Raw genomic sequence first — 13,983 nt, forward strand, 5'->3', positions numbered from 1 at the left:
TTCAGAGGAACAACCACCAGGTCCACAAGGTATTTCATTCATTTCTATCTACTGTCACCATAACGTTTCTAGCCGTATCTTGATGTACTTGATGTTGTAGAGATTGAGGATTAACGGTGTGTGTACAGACCAAACATCCCATGTCTTCTTGGGAAGAGAGACGGCTGATGGCATTTTCTTGACCCATTGAGTCAGACGAAGCTACGGCGCGGTAATAAGGATCCTCTTCAGCCATATTTAGACCAGTAAGTAGAAGTGAAAAGCTCACTAAAGAATCGGTTGAAAGATCTCTGGCGCATCTTTAGCCATTGGCATCGGCAGTTAACATCAGACGAGCTGCAAAACAGCTGCAAGGCTTTACAGGTCAGTGGATTTCAGCCCAGGGTAGTTTCTTCAGCACCAGTTCGCTAAGCAGTTCACTGAGAATGAAACCAAACTGAAAGAGTTTTGTTAGCCGCCAATGGTTTATCCCTCAGATTTCTGATGCTCTCTATGTCCAACAGAGGTCAAACCAAAATGTTGAAGGACAACCGAAGGATGGAGCATCTTTTAGGTCTGCTGTCATATCTGCTGGATTACTTTGACTATAAGATGTCATCATGAGTACTTAGACTAGGGTATCCGTCTTCTTGTCCCTACTCTAAGCAGGCAGGACACTGGACACGACTGGTGCAGAGGTTTTAAAGTAGTGGCTCTTTGAACTGATTTTTGTCTTTTTAAGATTTTCTCCTTCATGTTGTGTTAAAATAAAAAACTGAGATCATTCTGTCTTCATGTCAGGCTGTTGACCTAAAGCAGACCATCCTGAAGCCCGCTAACCAGTAACAGCTACAGGAGGAATCCTGGTTTACTGCAGCTGGAGCCCATTTTCTTGAGGCGGACCGACAGTTTGGACGCATTGGGCTCAGCTGTGGTTCCTGCATGTGGAGGATAAACCAGGTGAGTCTGCTGCTTCCTTTAGATACCGAGATATTAAATCAACAGGAAGAACATTTAAAATGTTTAAACCTGCAGTCAGAAGGTTCTGATCAGTGGGTTCAGCTGATCTGGGTCTGCTGTTGGCTGTTTTATGTCTGTTGGGTTTTCTATCAACTACATGCTTGGATGATTTGCTGGGTGGAACGGTTTGGAGATTTTCTCCTGGTTCCTGTTGCTGATCAGAACCTCCTGGTGTCGGATGGGTAATAAATGTTCTGAACGCTTCCTGAAGTCCAGCCAGAGGAAAACAGTCAATGAGTGTTTCCTGTCTGAGTGACTCAGTCATTCCCATAGAAACTGGGCCAAACCGTTTTCTGTAAACCGACCCAGATCAGAACCATTCATGCGTACTGGATTCTCTCTCTCTCCGTGTTTTGTGGAGCCTCGCACGTCCTCGCTCGTCTCATTCGGTCGCCCACACCCTTTCATCCAGCAGAGAACGAGGGATGAGTCATCCGTTGTTCACTTTAGAGTTTTATCCTCCGGTTCTGCTGTAGAGGGAAAAGTCCAGCTCACTTCAGGGTCAGCAGGGACTTAGCATCCACTGTTTGGTCCAAATGTTCCTTCATCCATCTAAATTATTCACATGAGTTTGATTATAAATATGTTTGAACTGGTTCTGTTGGTTTGCGCTTGTGAAGTTACATCATCAAAAATGAACATCAATAATTTGGGTTATTTGGCCAGTCAGTAGTAAAATATGTGGCTTCATATTTTTACCATGTTTTGTTACCATCACAGCTCCAAACTAAATCTGTTAGCTAAATTTATCAGAATACTTAGCTCTAACCTAAATATTTATTCTCCAAGTTAAATATTGAAGACAAGGTTTTTAGCTAGCTCAGAGCTAATGTAGCTAACACTGAGTTAGCTCTAATACTTTAAGTATTAGGAAAGTATTAGCTAGGCTAGCTAATACTTATCTCCAAGCTAGCTAACAGTGTAGCTGATCAACTAAATATTTAGATCTAAACCTAATATTTTATTAACAAGCTAAATGCTTAATTTGGTGCTAAATATTTTTAACATATCAGCAAAATATTTAGCTCTGAACTAGCTAATTATTTAGCTAGCTAAGTAGTGCTAACAAATTTGGTTTGAAACTTTGCTAAACAAATAAATAGACTTTGAAAAGTGACCCTATGAGGTACTAAGACTTCCTCCTCTAGTCCAAACTGGATAATTCATCTGTCTGAATAAATGACCTTCAGGTTGGAGCGTCTGCATGTTTGGTTGACCTGGTGACCCAATGAACTTTGGAGACAGGAACCAGGAGCTCTGACCAGAGAAATGTCGCTTTGTGGGGCTTCATATAAAACACTCTCTGGTTCTGGTAGCGGGTCAGATGGCGACGATCACCACAAACACATCGGCTGCACGTTTCTTCCAACCTCACTGCCATCTGCTTCCTCTACAACTTGTGACTGATTTCTATCGGGCTTGATGACAAACCGCCAACACCTCTCCTTCCTGCTGCGGTGGCGTGTCACAGGAAACCAACCACACGCCTCTCAAACTGAAACCAGCTCTGGAGCTTTGGGTTTCAGCTGGTTCTGATTCACCAAGCTGTGAGGAAACTTTGACGAGACGGACCGGGCTCCTAGAAGTGGCGATAAACGCTGTAATAAACACTCATCCATGCAGAGCTGTGATGGTGTGGCTGCCTGAAGCTATGCTGAAGACGCCGGATTGAATTGCTAATGCGCCGCAGGGAGTGTGTGTGTGTTTGCGTGGAGGCGTGTGTGTGTGTGTGTGCTGCTGGCTGGCAGCGCTGCGAGGCTGTTTAGCGAGCGAGACGAGCAGCGCTGCCGATGAATATTTAACCAGAGAGAGGCAGAGCAGCCATCATTTATTGATGCTGCTGAAGGGGAAGATGAATGGGCTGTCTGTGTACACAGCCCTGGAAACCGCCGGCATCCAGGCGAGACTCGACCCGAGTCTGGATGTGCGGCAGGAAGCAGAGATTCTCCCTGTCATGGCGGGATAGTGGGGGAATAAAAGTGTTTGTCATTAGATCTTTTAAAAACTTCAGATTCATCGGCTCCTGCAGAGGTCACGGCGGCGCTTCCTGCTCCATGTTTAGATCCGTTCAGGGTCATGGTGGCTCTAGAGGTTCGTTCGCTTCCTGCTAACGCAAAATCCTCCAGCTGTGAACAAATTAGGAGAAAGTCTGTGGTTGGTTCTGACCAAATATCACCTAAAACAGACGCTTTAAGGAAGAAACGCTTTCTGGTGGAGTCTGAGGCTCTGGTCCTGTTCAGTTCGCTTCAATCCAACTCCAGTCCGGTTCGTTTGTGGAGCCATGATTGTTAATCGGACTCTTTTGAATGCATATGTGAACACCAAGCGAACTGGAGATTGTTCCAAAAGCAGTAAGCGGATTGCAGCGCAGGGAATTCTGGGTAAATACAAACAGAACAAACATGCTAGCCTTTCGCTAGCAGCCAAAATGGCTCATGGTCTTTAGCTAGATGAAGAGTGTCAGGTCTAAATACCTATTAGAGACAATTTAAACAAACACAGGAAAGACAAGAGAGTTAGATTCTTTGTTTCTCGCGAGGAGAGCAGACAGAGATGTGCTTTCAGTTACAAATCTCCTACCGCTCTGAAAACACATCTCCCGCTCCTCTGTTTTATTGATTTTAGGAACCCTGCCACACGGGGCGCTGCAACTCTAGGGGGTGGGGTCAAAGCATTTTAGTTGCAGTGCTACAAGACAATCACTAAACTAAACACATGGTATCTACAATCTAAATCCTTCCTGCTCCAGACACGGCGTCGAATGGGACACGTTGTATAGCTTCAAAGCAACGGCTTTGTATCACAAAGAACAAAGCAGAGTTTCCTCCAGGGTTGTAAAACTCAGCTGGGAACAACTAACACTTCCATTAAACAGGGATTCCTGCTGAGAATATCTGTCACCTCCCTCTTCCAAGGAGGGATTAGGAAGAAATCAGAATTAATGAACACACAGAAACATTATCTAAATGTAACTACAAGGCTACATAATACAACAAATATTTGATAATACTAATAATACAATTTACCCAACAAAGAGAAATCCTCCATCCGCTAAAATCCAATGCCTCCATTTTGGTTTCCATTTCTTTAAGAAGGAAGTTGGTCTCAGCATCTTCAGAAGTTTTTGTGTTGTTTCCTCCAGTGGCGCTTGGTGCAGCGCCCCCACAGACCAGGAGGGGAACAGTGTGAATACGAACCGCAGCAACTGGAAATGTAAAAAATATTTACATTTTGGTCCCAATCGAACCGAATCTACCAAACTATCAGACGGGAAGGTTTGTCTGAGTCTGCAAACTCATCAAGCACTTCTGGGGAAGGAGACATCAGGAAGCAGGATGAGCCACTCAGAGTTAGCTTAATGTCAGAGCGAAATCACGCTAGGATAAATCACGCTACGATAGATCACGCTAGGATAAATCACGCTACGACAAATCACGCTACGACAAATCACGCTACGATAGATCACACTACGATAAATCACGCTAGGATAAATCACGCTACGATAAATCACGCTAGGATAAATCACGCTAGGATAAATCACGCTAGGATAGATCACGCTAGGATAAATCACGCTACGACAAATCACGCTACGACAAATCACGCTAGGATAAATCACGCTAGGATAAATCACGCTAGGATAAATCACGCTAGGATAAATCACGCTAGGATAGATCACGCTACGACAAATCACGCTACGACAAATCACGCTACGATAAATAAATTTAAAAGAAAAAACAGACTTTTAATCTGTCAAAATCTGCAAAAAATCACTATGCTTTTCCAGTCCAATAACCTCATCAGTCTGTTTGGCATTGAATTAAACTGGTTGACCATAACAACCTGCTACGCTAACACGCCTCTTATCCTACACAGACATGTAGGAATTACTGGTTTTATCAGAACTTTGGTGAATAAACCTGGAGAAATGAGATTTATATATGGAATGAAAGCTGCTACAACCAGGAGGGCTCCGGTTTGTCTGCTATATTTATTTAATTTGAACAACTTAAAATAAAAATCTGGATTTAATCTGGAGATTATTTTAGATCCAGTCGGATTGTACCAAAAATCAATTTAAAGGTATTTATAAATGCTGCGGTAGAAGAAAAATCTCCGTTTAGTTCTGAAAAACGAGTCCAAGTTCGGCGGTCGACCTCAGAAAAACGCGCTAACAAAAGAGAGGAGAAGAAAAAGGCTGATGCTGTGTGTGTGTGCGTGTGTGTGTGTGTGTGTTTGAGAGAGACGGTTTCAAGGCTCCCCTTCCCTTTCGCTCGTTCGCCCTCGCTGCCTCTCTCTTTGACACACACACAGGAACACACACACTCGTTTTCACGCTTCACCACCAGCACTTTCTCTCTGTGCGGATGCTCGCTCGCCCAGCGCTGCACTCAGAAGGAGGAAGACGAGGAAATCAATTAGTGTTCCTCGTCTTCTCACCTCCTCCTCTTCCTCACTCGTCTCCCCTGACGATGATGAAGCGACTCGCTCCGTTAAACCTACGCTAAATCGTCTTAAAAGATCATTTTTTTCTGACGTAACTTTAACCTAATGAATGATAAACTGCTGTTTTAATTAATCTCTCCTAAATTTAACTTTCAGGAATTAATTATTGCTTGAAATTAAGAGATTTTTGTGTTAAATGTATGTTAAATGGTGCAGCAGTGCCCTCTAGTGGAGCGCAGAGGGATGTAAATATTCAGCCTATTCGTTGGGGTGTGTGTGTGTGTGTGTGTGTGTGTGTCGGAGTGTGTGAGAGAAATGACACAAAAACCAACCAGAGAGCAAAACGTTCGCAAACTTCTCTCCGAAATAACGTGTTGGGCTCCACCTGCTGGACTAGACTGGGTATTACATTTCAAAAAGGCCAAGCTTTAAGATTCAGTGAAGGATCAACATCCATCAGGTTTAACTCTTCTTCTTTTAACAAAGCAGTGGCTCAATGATGCCACAGCGCCCCCTAGCTGAGCAGCATCCAGAGGATTCTGTGTTTTCTGGAAGAGACGAGCCTGTGCAGCGACACACACACACACACACACACACGCAGGAAACCAGGACTCTGCCTGTGTGAGGAAATTAGACCACCTCATTATTCAAATTAGCTCAGAGGAAAAGCGAGTCGCTCGCCTCGTTTACGCCTCAACAGATGGAGAGATCTGTCACTCTTCCTCTTCGTCTCCTCGTTCTGTCATCCTTCCTTCCTCCTCCTCTCCATTTATCCGGCTGGTTCCGTCAGGATGTCCCATCATGCATCACTTCCCTCACAATCAGCACTTGTTGCAAACCTTAACCTCCATCCTGATGGCGGCGTGTCGATGGTCACGTGGTTCTGGTGACGCCTTTGACCCCTGACCTTTCGTTCCATGAACTCAGCCGGTCTGAGTGAATTCTGGTCCAGCGTGCTGATTGGACGTTTCTCCTGGCTAATTCTTTCATTTCCCGCTATCAGAATGGATGCTAGCACGTTTCATGAGCTAGCTGAGCGGCTAGCCGGTTTCTTCTCCAGCAGGGCGGCCATCGCTGTCCTGTTGGGTCGGGACAGAGAGCGCCCTCACATGGAGGATCAGTGTAGCGTACGCAGTGGTAAAATCCAGCAGTTCTTCTGGGCTGTAGCGCCTCTAGTGGCCTCTGAAGGAACTGCTGCAGCTTTTTACATGAACTCAATGATTAAAAGAAAAACCTTCAGCGCAGCGAATCACCCAGCTGTCACTCAAACCACAGTAACCACGGCAACCATGCAGGAGGCACATCTGGAAGGTGATAATCAGAGGGAGGGTGATTGTCATGGAAACGAGGTCTGACCTTTAACCTGACTCATTCCTTCACACACCAATCAGAGCAGGAGTGTGTGTTCCTGCTCTAACCTTGTCACACACCAAGCAGCCTACTGACACACACACATCCTGCAGCAGTGATGTGTGTTACCACAGCGCCCCCTGCTGGTTGCTGCTGTAATTCCTCCAGTTTCACGTCAGGATCAAAAGAATAAATTAAATAAAAACATTTTAAATATTATTTAAGTTAAAATTTAAATCAGAATTAATAAATAATGGTGTATTAATATTTAAATATGTTTAAAATATATTTTAAAAAGACTAGAAATCTTGATTAAAGTGATTTTTGTTGTCAAACTTCCAGAACCAGAACCAGAACCTCAGCTGAACTGAGGATCCAGTAGAGATGAATCGACTCTCAGCAGAACCAGGTTTGGATCATAGAGTCAGAACCAAAGTGCTGCTGGTTCTGATCACTTATTAAAATAAGACTTGAGTAAATTTATTAATTTAACTCTTGACATTCTGGATCAAACTTCTCAGTAATGTCAGGATTATTATTGTTGATGGATCTTAATCTGACTCTAGATTAACTCCTGAATTACTGTTCTATATACTGGACAATATGGCCGACAAACATCGTGATACAAACATCAGTCAATATTGATTATTACCGATTAGTTTTTTGGTTATTAATCAGGTTTACTGAATGTTTTCTGTGAGCTGCATAGGCTCCGCCCACTTTCTGCAGACAGTTCAGATTTCATAGTCAAGCGCACCGATCGGCTTCGGTTTGAAAATAAAACCATGGAGACGTTCATCAGAACATTTTATTACCAAGCTGAACATTAAATAAAAACCATCCAGAGCCAAGAAGCAAACATCAGACCTCTGGTTAAACAAACGCGTCGTTAAATAATTTCTGTTGGTTCTACAGGTTCTGATCGGCTGATCCAAACAGAGGATGAATCAGTCTGAAAACGTCTGGAGTTCCAGTTCAAAACAAACAACTTCATCCATCAAACTGAGTCCATCAGAACGGTCCAGATGGAGGTTCTGGAGGATTATTTAGAGACGTTTGTGCGTTTCAGTCGCTTCGTTGCATAGTTTAGTTCGCAGGATGAAATGAAGGACATGAGGACAGACAGACACTGGAAAAGGCAGCAAACAGAGAGGAAACAGCAGCTTCCTCTATGATGACCTTTAACCCCAACTGTCACACAGGTAGGGTTAGCTTTAGCTCATTAGCTACAAAAACTGTTAGCAGACCAACCGGTTTGATCCGGTTGGTGCGGCTGGAAGCTGATGGTGCGTTTAAGGACACTTGTTCAGACATGAAGGCAAATTTAGCAGGAAGTGAAGCAGACCTTCATTTTTCCACATTTAACCTTGAACAGAAACACCAGAGGTCAAAGGTCGTCAATAATCTGGCTTTTTAATGTGTGGGTGTTAGGTTTTGTAGGTAATGAGCTAAGCGGAGCTGCGGATCGCCCGGGCCGGGTCAGTTCCTGCAGCCGATCTCCTCCTTGTAGCGGTTGGTTAGCGTGTTAGCCTTTAGCGTGAGCTTGGACAGAACCGCCTGCAGTCCGTTCAGGTGGAAGTGGAACTGTTTCTCCAGGTCGTCGTCGTCACCGCGCTCCCCCTCGGCCTTGGGCCGCTCGTCGCCCAGGACGCCCCACTCCATGTCGTTCCGGATGGACTTGAGCAGGACGTAGGAGCTGTACATGTCTCCGTCCGGCTGGAAGTAGCCGTTGGTGGACGGGGCGGACTCCGGGGCGGACTCCGGGGCCTTCAGGTCCTCGCCGTCCTCCAGGGGGACGTCCCGCAGCAGGCTGGGCACCATCACCGTCTGGTCCATGTTGTTGACGGCGCCGATGAAGCGGCTCATGGCGGTGAAGAGCGAGTTCTTCTGGTTGTAGGAGTTCGATATCTGCATCATGGTGACGTCCGCTCTGACCGCCCGGCGCCGTCCAGGACCAAACTTAGCCCGCTAATGCTCTTTGGGGGATTAGGACGGAGCTGGAGCCTGATCCCGGGTCAGGAGGGAGACTCTGGGCCGGGTCGGTCCTGCAGGACTCCAGACGTCCACCAGCCACCTGGAAACAAGCAGGAAGACATGATCCATGAGCCATCTAGATTAATAATCTGGAATAATAATCCAGAACCCAACATTCATCTAGAGGTTCAGATTAAACACAACATGGCAGAAAAAAGCTGCTACTTTTAATAAAAACATAAACTCTCTTCAAACTGTAAAACATAACTTCAGCCTTTATTTGTTTTAAACATTAAAACAATCATCAGAATCGGTTCGGTTCGGCTCGGCAGCCGTCGGTTCTGAGGAACCTAACTGCTGATGAAATACAGGAACTGTCCGATGATGGAACCAGCATCACCCTGTGGGTTTTCAATGCAAACATCCCCGAAAATCAGCAGAACAAATTCACCAGAACCCCAGGATGTTCGGTTATCCTGATCCAATTGATCCTCACTACGGGGAGGCTAACGGAACATCTCTGTGCGGGATTCGGGTCAGAACAGCCGGTACTGCGCTCCAGACCAGCGGTAATTCCGGGTCCCGCTATCTGACTAGCTAGCGCCGCATTAACCGGAAACCCCCTGCAGGTGGTCGGCCCGGAGGGCTTACCGTGTTCCGGCCGTGGTTCCTGGCTGCCGTTCGGGTGTGGAGCACCGGGTTCCGGTCGTCTGTCGGTCCGGTAAGCGATGAGCTCAGGGAGGGTCGGCGGGTTTGTCCGAACAAGGGTGTAGCGGAGCGGCGGCGGGGCGGGGCTTAGGATCTCAGGAAGCATGAGCCACAGCCAATCACAGCGAGGTACGCAGAAGATGGCCAATCATACACGGCATGACGTCAGGTGGAACGTTGGAAAATGTTAGATTGTTAAACTGATTAATTATGAAGTAAACACTAGAAGAAACAGTTTAATTTACTTTTATACGAAGTATTTTAGTAACATTCAATTACTATAAATTCTTAGGGTCAGCAATTACTAATTAATTATATTAAGCACAATTATTTATTTTGAAGAAAATTCATAATTAAGTATTATTACTATAAATAATCATTTGAATCGCTTTTTTATAAGCGATTATTTAACTATATTAAATAAGTTATGTTTTATTATTATTCAGTCCTTATATTAGCATTTATTGGTATTGCTGTATTTTATATAACAATATATAACAATTATTTCTTTTGATCATATTATATATTTTTATATAATAATTGAGAGAAGAATAGCGTTGCTAGCTTCAGTAATTAACAACAGTTGTAAGAGGCTTTTATTTTGAAGGAAGTGTAGTTTAGGTTCAGTTAAGAGTCTGAAGGTGGAAACTGTCAGAAACGGGAGGATTTATTGACTTTATCATTTTTATAATGCAGTGAGGAGAATCTGTTGGTGTAAATGTCGGTAGAAATCTCAGTTTTACATCTGAAAATTTGCTTAAATGAAACATTTAATGTTAATCAGATCAACACAGCTTCAGTCCCACAGAGAGATTTTATTTTCTGAACATAAGGAGTAAAATGTGAGTTTGATCTTAAACCTGCTCTGGGTTCAAACAGGCCGCAGCTGGTCTGCAGCTTCCAGCGCGTCATCATCAGTAATAATACCGCAGCGCCCTCTGCTGGGCGCAGGGAAACACTGCAACCAGCTAAAACTGCAAAAATCCTCATAAAACAGAATAAATACAAGAAACAATGAGACGGTGTGTTTGTGTCTGCGGGTTTCCATGGTGACGTCCTCCTGATGCGTTGTCTTGGAGACAGCAGATGGTCAGACAGGATTCCAGGTGAAGGACACACCTGTCCTCAGTTCACCTGTCAGACCATCTCATACTGGTTGGTGCTGATGAAGTGGGCCAAGCAGCAGGCCAGAGACGTCCCGACCACCTGAGACAGAACCGGGTCACACTGGGTCCAAACATCAGTTACCTGTGAAGGTCAGGGGTCAGTACCTGAGAGAAGGCGATGCCAAAGGTCACGCCAGCTATGACGGCCATGTTGTTCTCTATGAAGGACACCACCAGCTCATAGCAGCCCTGCAGAGACACGGAGACGGGTCATCAAGCAGTCCGTCCGTCCTTCCTTCCTTCCATCCATCCATCCATCCATCCATCCATCCATCCATTCTTCCATAAACCTCTTAATAGGTAAATTAGGACCAAAAGTTTTAGTTTTTACTTCTAAAGTTTTCTTGCTACATGATGTTTCCTGTAATTGTATCTGCATACATTTTGTTGAGGCATAAAAAAAGATCAAAGTTTCATTAATGTGTAAAGAAGGCAGTAAAAGGTAACTGAGCTCAGCCTGAATGACTGGATTGTTGCAGCTTCCTGGAGGTTTCAATCAGCTTCAGTCAGAACTCTCCTGGTGACCTCCTGACCTGTCTGTAGACTTTGTGTGCAGCCAGAGTCACATTCTTCAGGTCAGCTTTGCTGCACTCCACATAGGTAACACAGCAGCTGGCAGGGATACCGCTGGCAGGAAAATACACACTGCTGAACCAGCTGGTGAAGTTCTGGACTCCACAGCAGTGTAACTGAAGAAACATCCAGAAAGACAAAAGATGCAACGTTTAAAGGCCGATTCTGTTTTTGGTTTTCTTATGAGTAAGCTAGTGCATCGTCTGCGTATGGTGTGATCTGCAGGTTGCCATGGTGAATGTAGAGAGGCCATTAATTGATAAATGTGGATGTTGTTCTTTCAAAGACAGAGACAGAGAATAAAAAGATTAAAAACAAGAAAATAGGAAGGTCTGAGCAGAAGCCCTGAGGAACGCTACGACCAACTAAGGGTTCAACTCTGCTGTACTCACGGTGCGCTGGACGCTGTCCACTGCCATGCTCCTCTCATCGTATCCGTTGTACCACATGACGGCCTCAGAGTACGACGTCAGGAATGTTCCTTTAATCTGGCGACACACAGCCGGTCAGATGATTTACCGAGTCAAATGTCTGAAATGAACCGGAATGTTTCAGACCTCGTGACGAAAGATGAACCCAGAGATTCCAGCGACGAGTTCAATCACGAAAACCAGAGACAGAAACACTGCATACTGGAAGAGGTCAGAGGTCAAGATGAGACATTCTGCTTCCTGTAATCATGTTAATCTGTTAATCTGTGTCCCCTCAGGGTGTAATCTGAAGAGATCTCCCACCAGTTTGAGCATCCAGGGTCGACCCCTGCAGGTGGCGAAGCAGCCGAACAGTCCAAACAGGACGATGGCGGCGCCGGTACCGGCCAGCGCATACGGAGCGTTGGAGGGGCTGCTGGAGATCAGCAGCATGTACGGCCCCAACATGAACTTCCACCACAACCCCACTGAGAGCAGGACCACACCTGTCACCTGAGGGGGCGGAGTCAGCGGTCAGACTGACGGCCAGTCAGCTGCTTGTTTTAAATAAATCATGATTCCTGATCTCAGGTCCTGGTTCTGTTTCCAGACGATAGAACCTGCCCGATTATCTGTTTTTCTGTGGGATCAGAACCGGACCAGATGGGCCGAGTCACAGGAAGGAGGCGGGTCGTGATTCAGCAGCACATGACTGAGAGCGAACGGCGGCAGCCAAGTGACAAAGTGACAAACAGACGAGAACCAGAGCAGCAGCAGCAGCGATGCTAACGGCTCAGGTTCACTGAAGGAAGGTGAATTTAACCAGATAATTCAGATCTTTAATGATTCGTTTCTGTTCCTCTGCTGGGACAGGAAAAATGTTACAAAGCCCCAAAAACTGAGAAATAACAATAACTCATATCCAGTTAATGTGGGGAAATGTAGATGAATCTGATCCTCTGTGGTTCAGCAGAGCAGGAGGAAAAGGTTCTGTTCAGCAGCACAAACCGTCTGGGAGGCGGGCCGGGTCCAAAAGAATCAAATCATTACATTCCTTAAATAATGGGTCTGGTTATTTATGCCAAAAGTTATTGGTTTTGTTGCCTAATTTAATTTATGAATTTGATCTCAAGTCATAAAGTCAGAATATTCTGTCTTTTTACTTTCAATTAACAAAATATAATTAACAGATGTTAATTAATTTATCTGATTGAGCGTGGAGGTTCAGCTCCTACCTGCCTCTAGAAACCAGGATCTACCTGCAGAAGGAGAAACGTAAACTCTGCTCCTCTTCCTCAGCCTGCCAGAGGAGGAAGAGGAGGAAGAGGAAGGTCCTCACCCAGAAGATGAAGGAGTGAAGCAGCAGCAGCGTCTTCAGGATGAAGATCACCGGTTTGGTCTCCATCCTGCTGGGAGCCATCATCAGTCTGACTTCAACTGGACCCGCTGCTCCTCTTCCTCTGTCTTTGTATGGGCTGATGAAGGCTCTCTGACGCGTCAAACGGCGCCCTCTGCTGGAGGGAAATAAAACTGCAACATCCTCGAACGTTACGGGATTCTTCAGAATCAGTTCAGTTAAAGTTTGTTTTTAGAGTTTTTACGGAGCGGTTCTGGATCAGTTTGGGTTCTGGGTGAACACAGATGAACGTGTGAATGTCCAGAATGTGTCGGGTGGTGTGTGGTGGGGGTGAGACCCCCCCTCACCTCCGTGTGAATTGTGTGGTCATGGTGTGAAGTATGATGGTCACATGGTGCTTCCTCTACAGTCCAGCCCTCAGTGGGACAGAAACCAGAGAGAAACCGGGTCATCAGTACGGTCCGCGTGATGTTCTGCTGGAGCGCCACATTAAAGGCTCAGTGGCACCGAGGTCCAGTTCTGACTCTGCTTGATGTTTGCCGCAGGTGGTGTTTGGGCCGCAGACACGGCCAGAGTAACACAGAGGTTCTTGTTCTTTTACGCCCAGATTCGGTCCAGGACGGCCCGATAACCACGGCTTTAACCAACCGCTGCTGCTCCAGCTTCAGGCCATAACCGGGTTCTACAGAACTGGGCCTCAAAACAACAACCCCAAAGGAAATGGACCTGGTTCTGAACACCAGCCAGGACTGAAAAGAGCATCGGTCCAACATGACCTCCTGAGAGATGCTAGTCGTTCATCTAGTTTGAATTTTACAAAGATCTGATCAGATCAAAGTTAGAAACACTGCTGAGCAGAACCATGGAGGTTCTGTTGGGTCGGAGGAGGTTCTGTTCTTTAGGTCTCATCGATGTCTCAGAATATCCGTCCTTATGATCCACCTCTGAATATGAACACCCACAGGAAGCCCAGATGGTACCTGGATCTACTGAAACCAGAACT

The 13,983-nt window shown here is 45.5% G+C and overlaps 2 protein-coding genes across 2 annotated transcripts; both read right to left on the reverse strand.

Annotated features, from left to right (window-relative positions):
- Nucleotides 1–7,586: 7,586 nt before the first annotated feature.
- LOC114140656 (mid1-interacting protein 1-B-like) lies at nt 7,587–9,652 on the reverse strand. The gene is made up of 2 exons (XM_028010784.1): nt 9,418–9,652; nt 7,587–8,866 (listed from the first exon to the last, which is right to left on the reverse strand). Exon 2 carries the CDS (start codon nt 8,707–8,709, stop codon nt 8,272–8,274), a length of 438 nt encoding a protein of 145 aa, XP_027866585.1. The 5' UTR covers nt 8,710–8,866; nt 9,418–9,652; the 3' UTR covers nt 7,587–8,271.
- Nucleotides 9,653–10,226: 574 nt separating this feature from the next.
- On the reverse strand, nt 10,227–13,286 carry LOC114140624 (tetraspanin-7-like). The gene is made up of 7 exons (XM_028010733.1): nt 12,963–13,286; nt 11,948–12,136; nt 11,771–11,845; nt 11,606–11,701; nt 11,174–11,329; nt 10,746–10,829; nt 10,227–10,680 (listed from the first exon to the last, which is right to left on the reverse strand). Exons 1-7 carry the CDS (start codon nt 13,044–13,046, stop codon nt 10,612–10,614), a joined length of 753 nt encoding a protein of 250 aa, XP_027866534.1. The 5' UTR covers nt 13,047–13,286; the 3' UTR covers nt 10,227–10,611.
- Between the last annotated feature and the right edge of the window lie 697 nt (nt 13,287–13,983).

This window comes from Xiphophorus couchianus, chromosome 24 (assembly GCF_001444195.1).
Source record: "Xiphophorus couchianus chromosome 24, X_couchianus-1.0, whole genome shotgun sequence".
Taxonomy (NCBI): domain Eukaryota; kingdom Metazoa; phylum Chordata; class Actinopteri; order Cyprinodontiformes; family Poeciliidae; genus Xiphophorus; species Xiphophorus couchianus.

Bases quoted from the DNA above. Each gene is read 5' to 3' on its own strand.
- LOC114140656 (XM_028010784.1), bottom strand. From the start codon at position 8,709: ATGATGCAGATATCGAACTCCTACAACCAGAAGAACTCGCTCTTCACC.
- LOC114140624 (XM_028010733.1), bottom strand. From the start codon at position 13,046: ATGATGGCTCCCAGCAGGATGGAGACCAAACCGGTGATCTTCATCCTG. The intron at 11,846-11,947 runs GTGGGAGATCTC...GACCTCTTCCAG, and splicing joins GACCCTGGATGCTCAAACTG to TATGCAGTGTTTCTGTCTCT. The intron at 11,330-11,605 runs GTGAGTACAGCA...ATGTTTCTTCAG, and splicing joins TGGACAGCGTCCAGCGCACC to TTACACTGCTGTGGAGTCCA.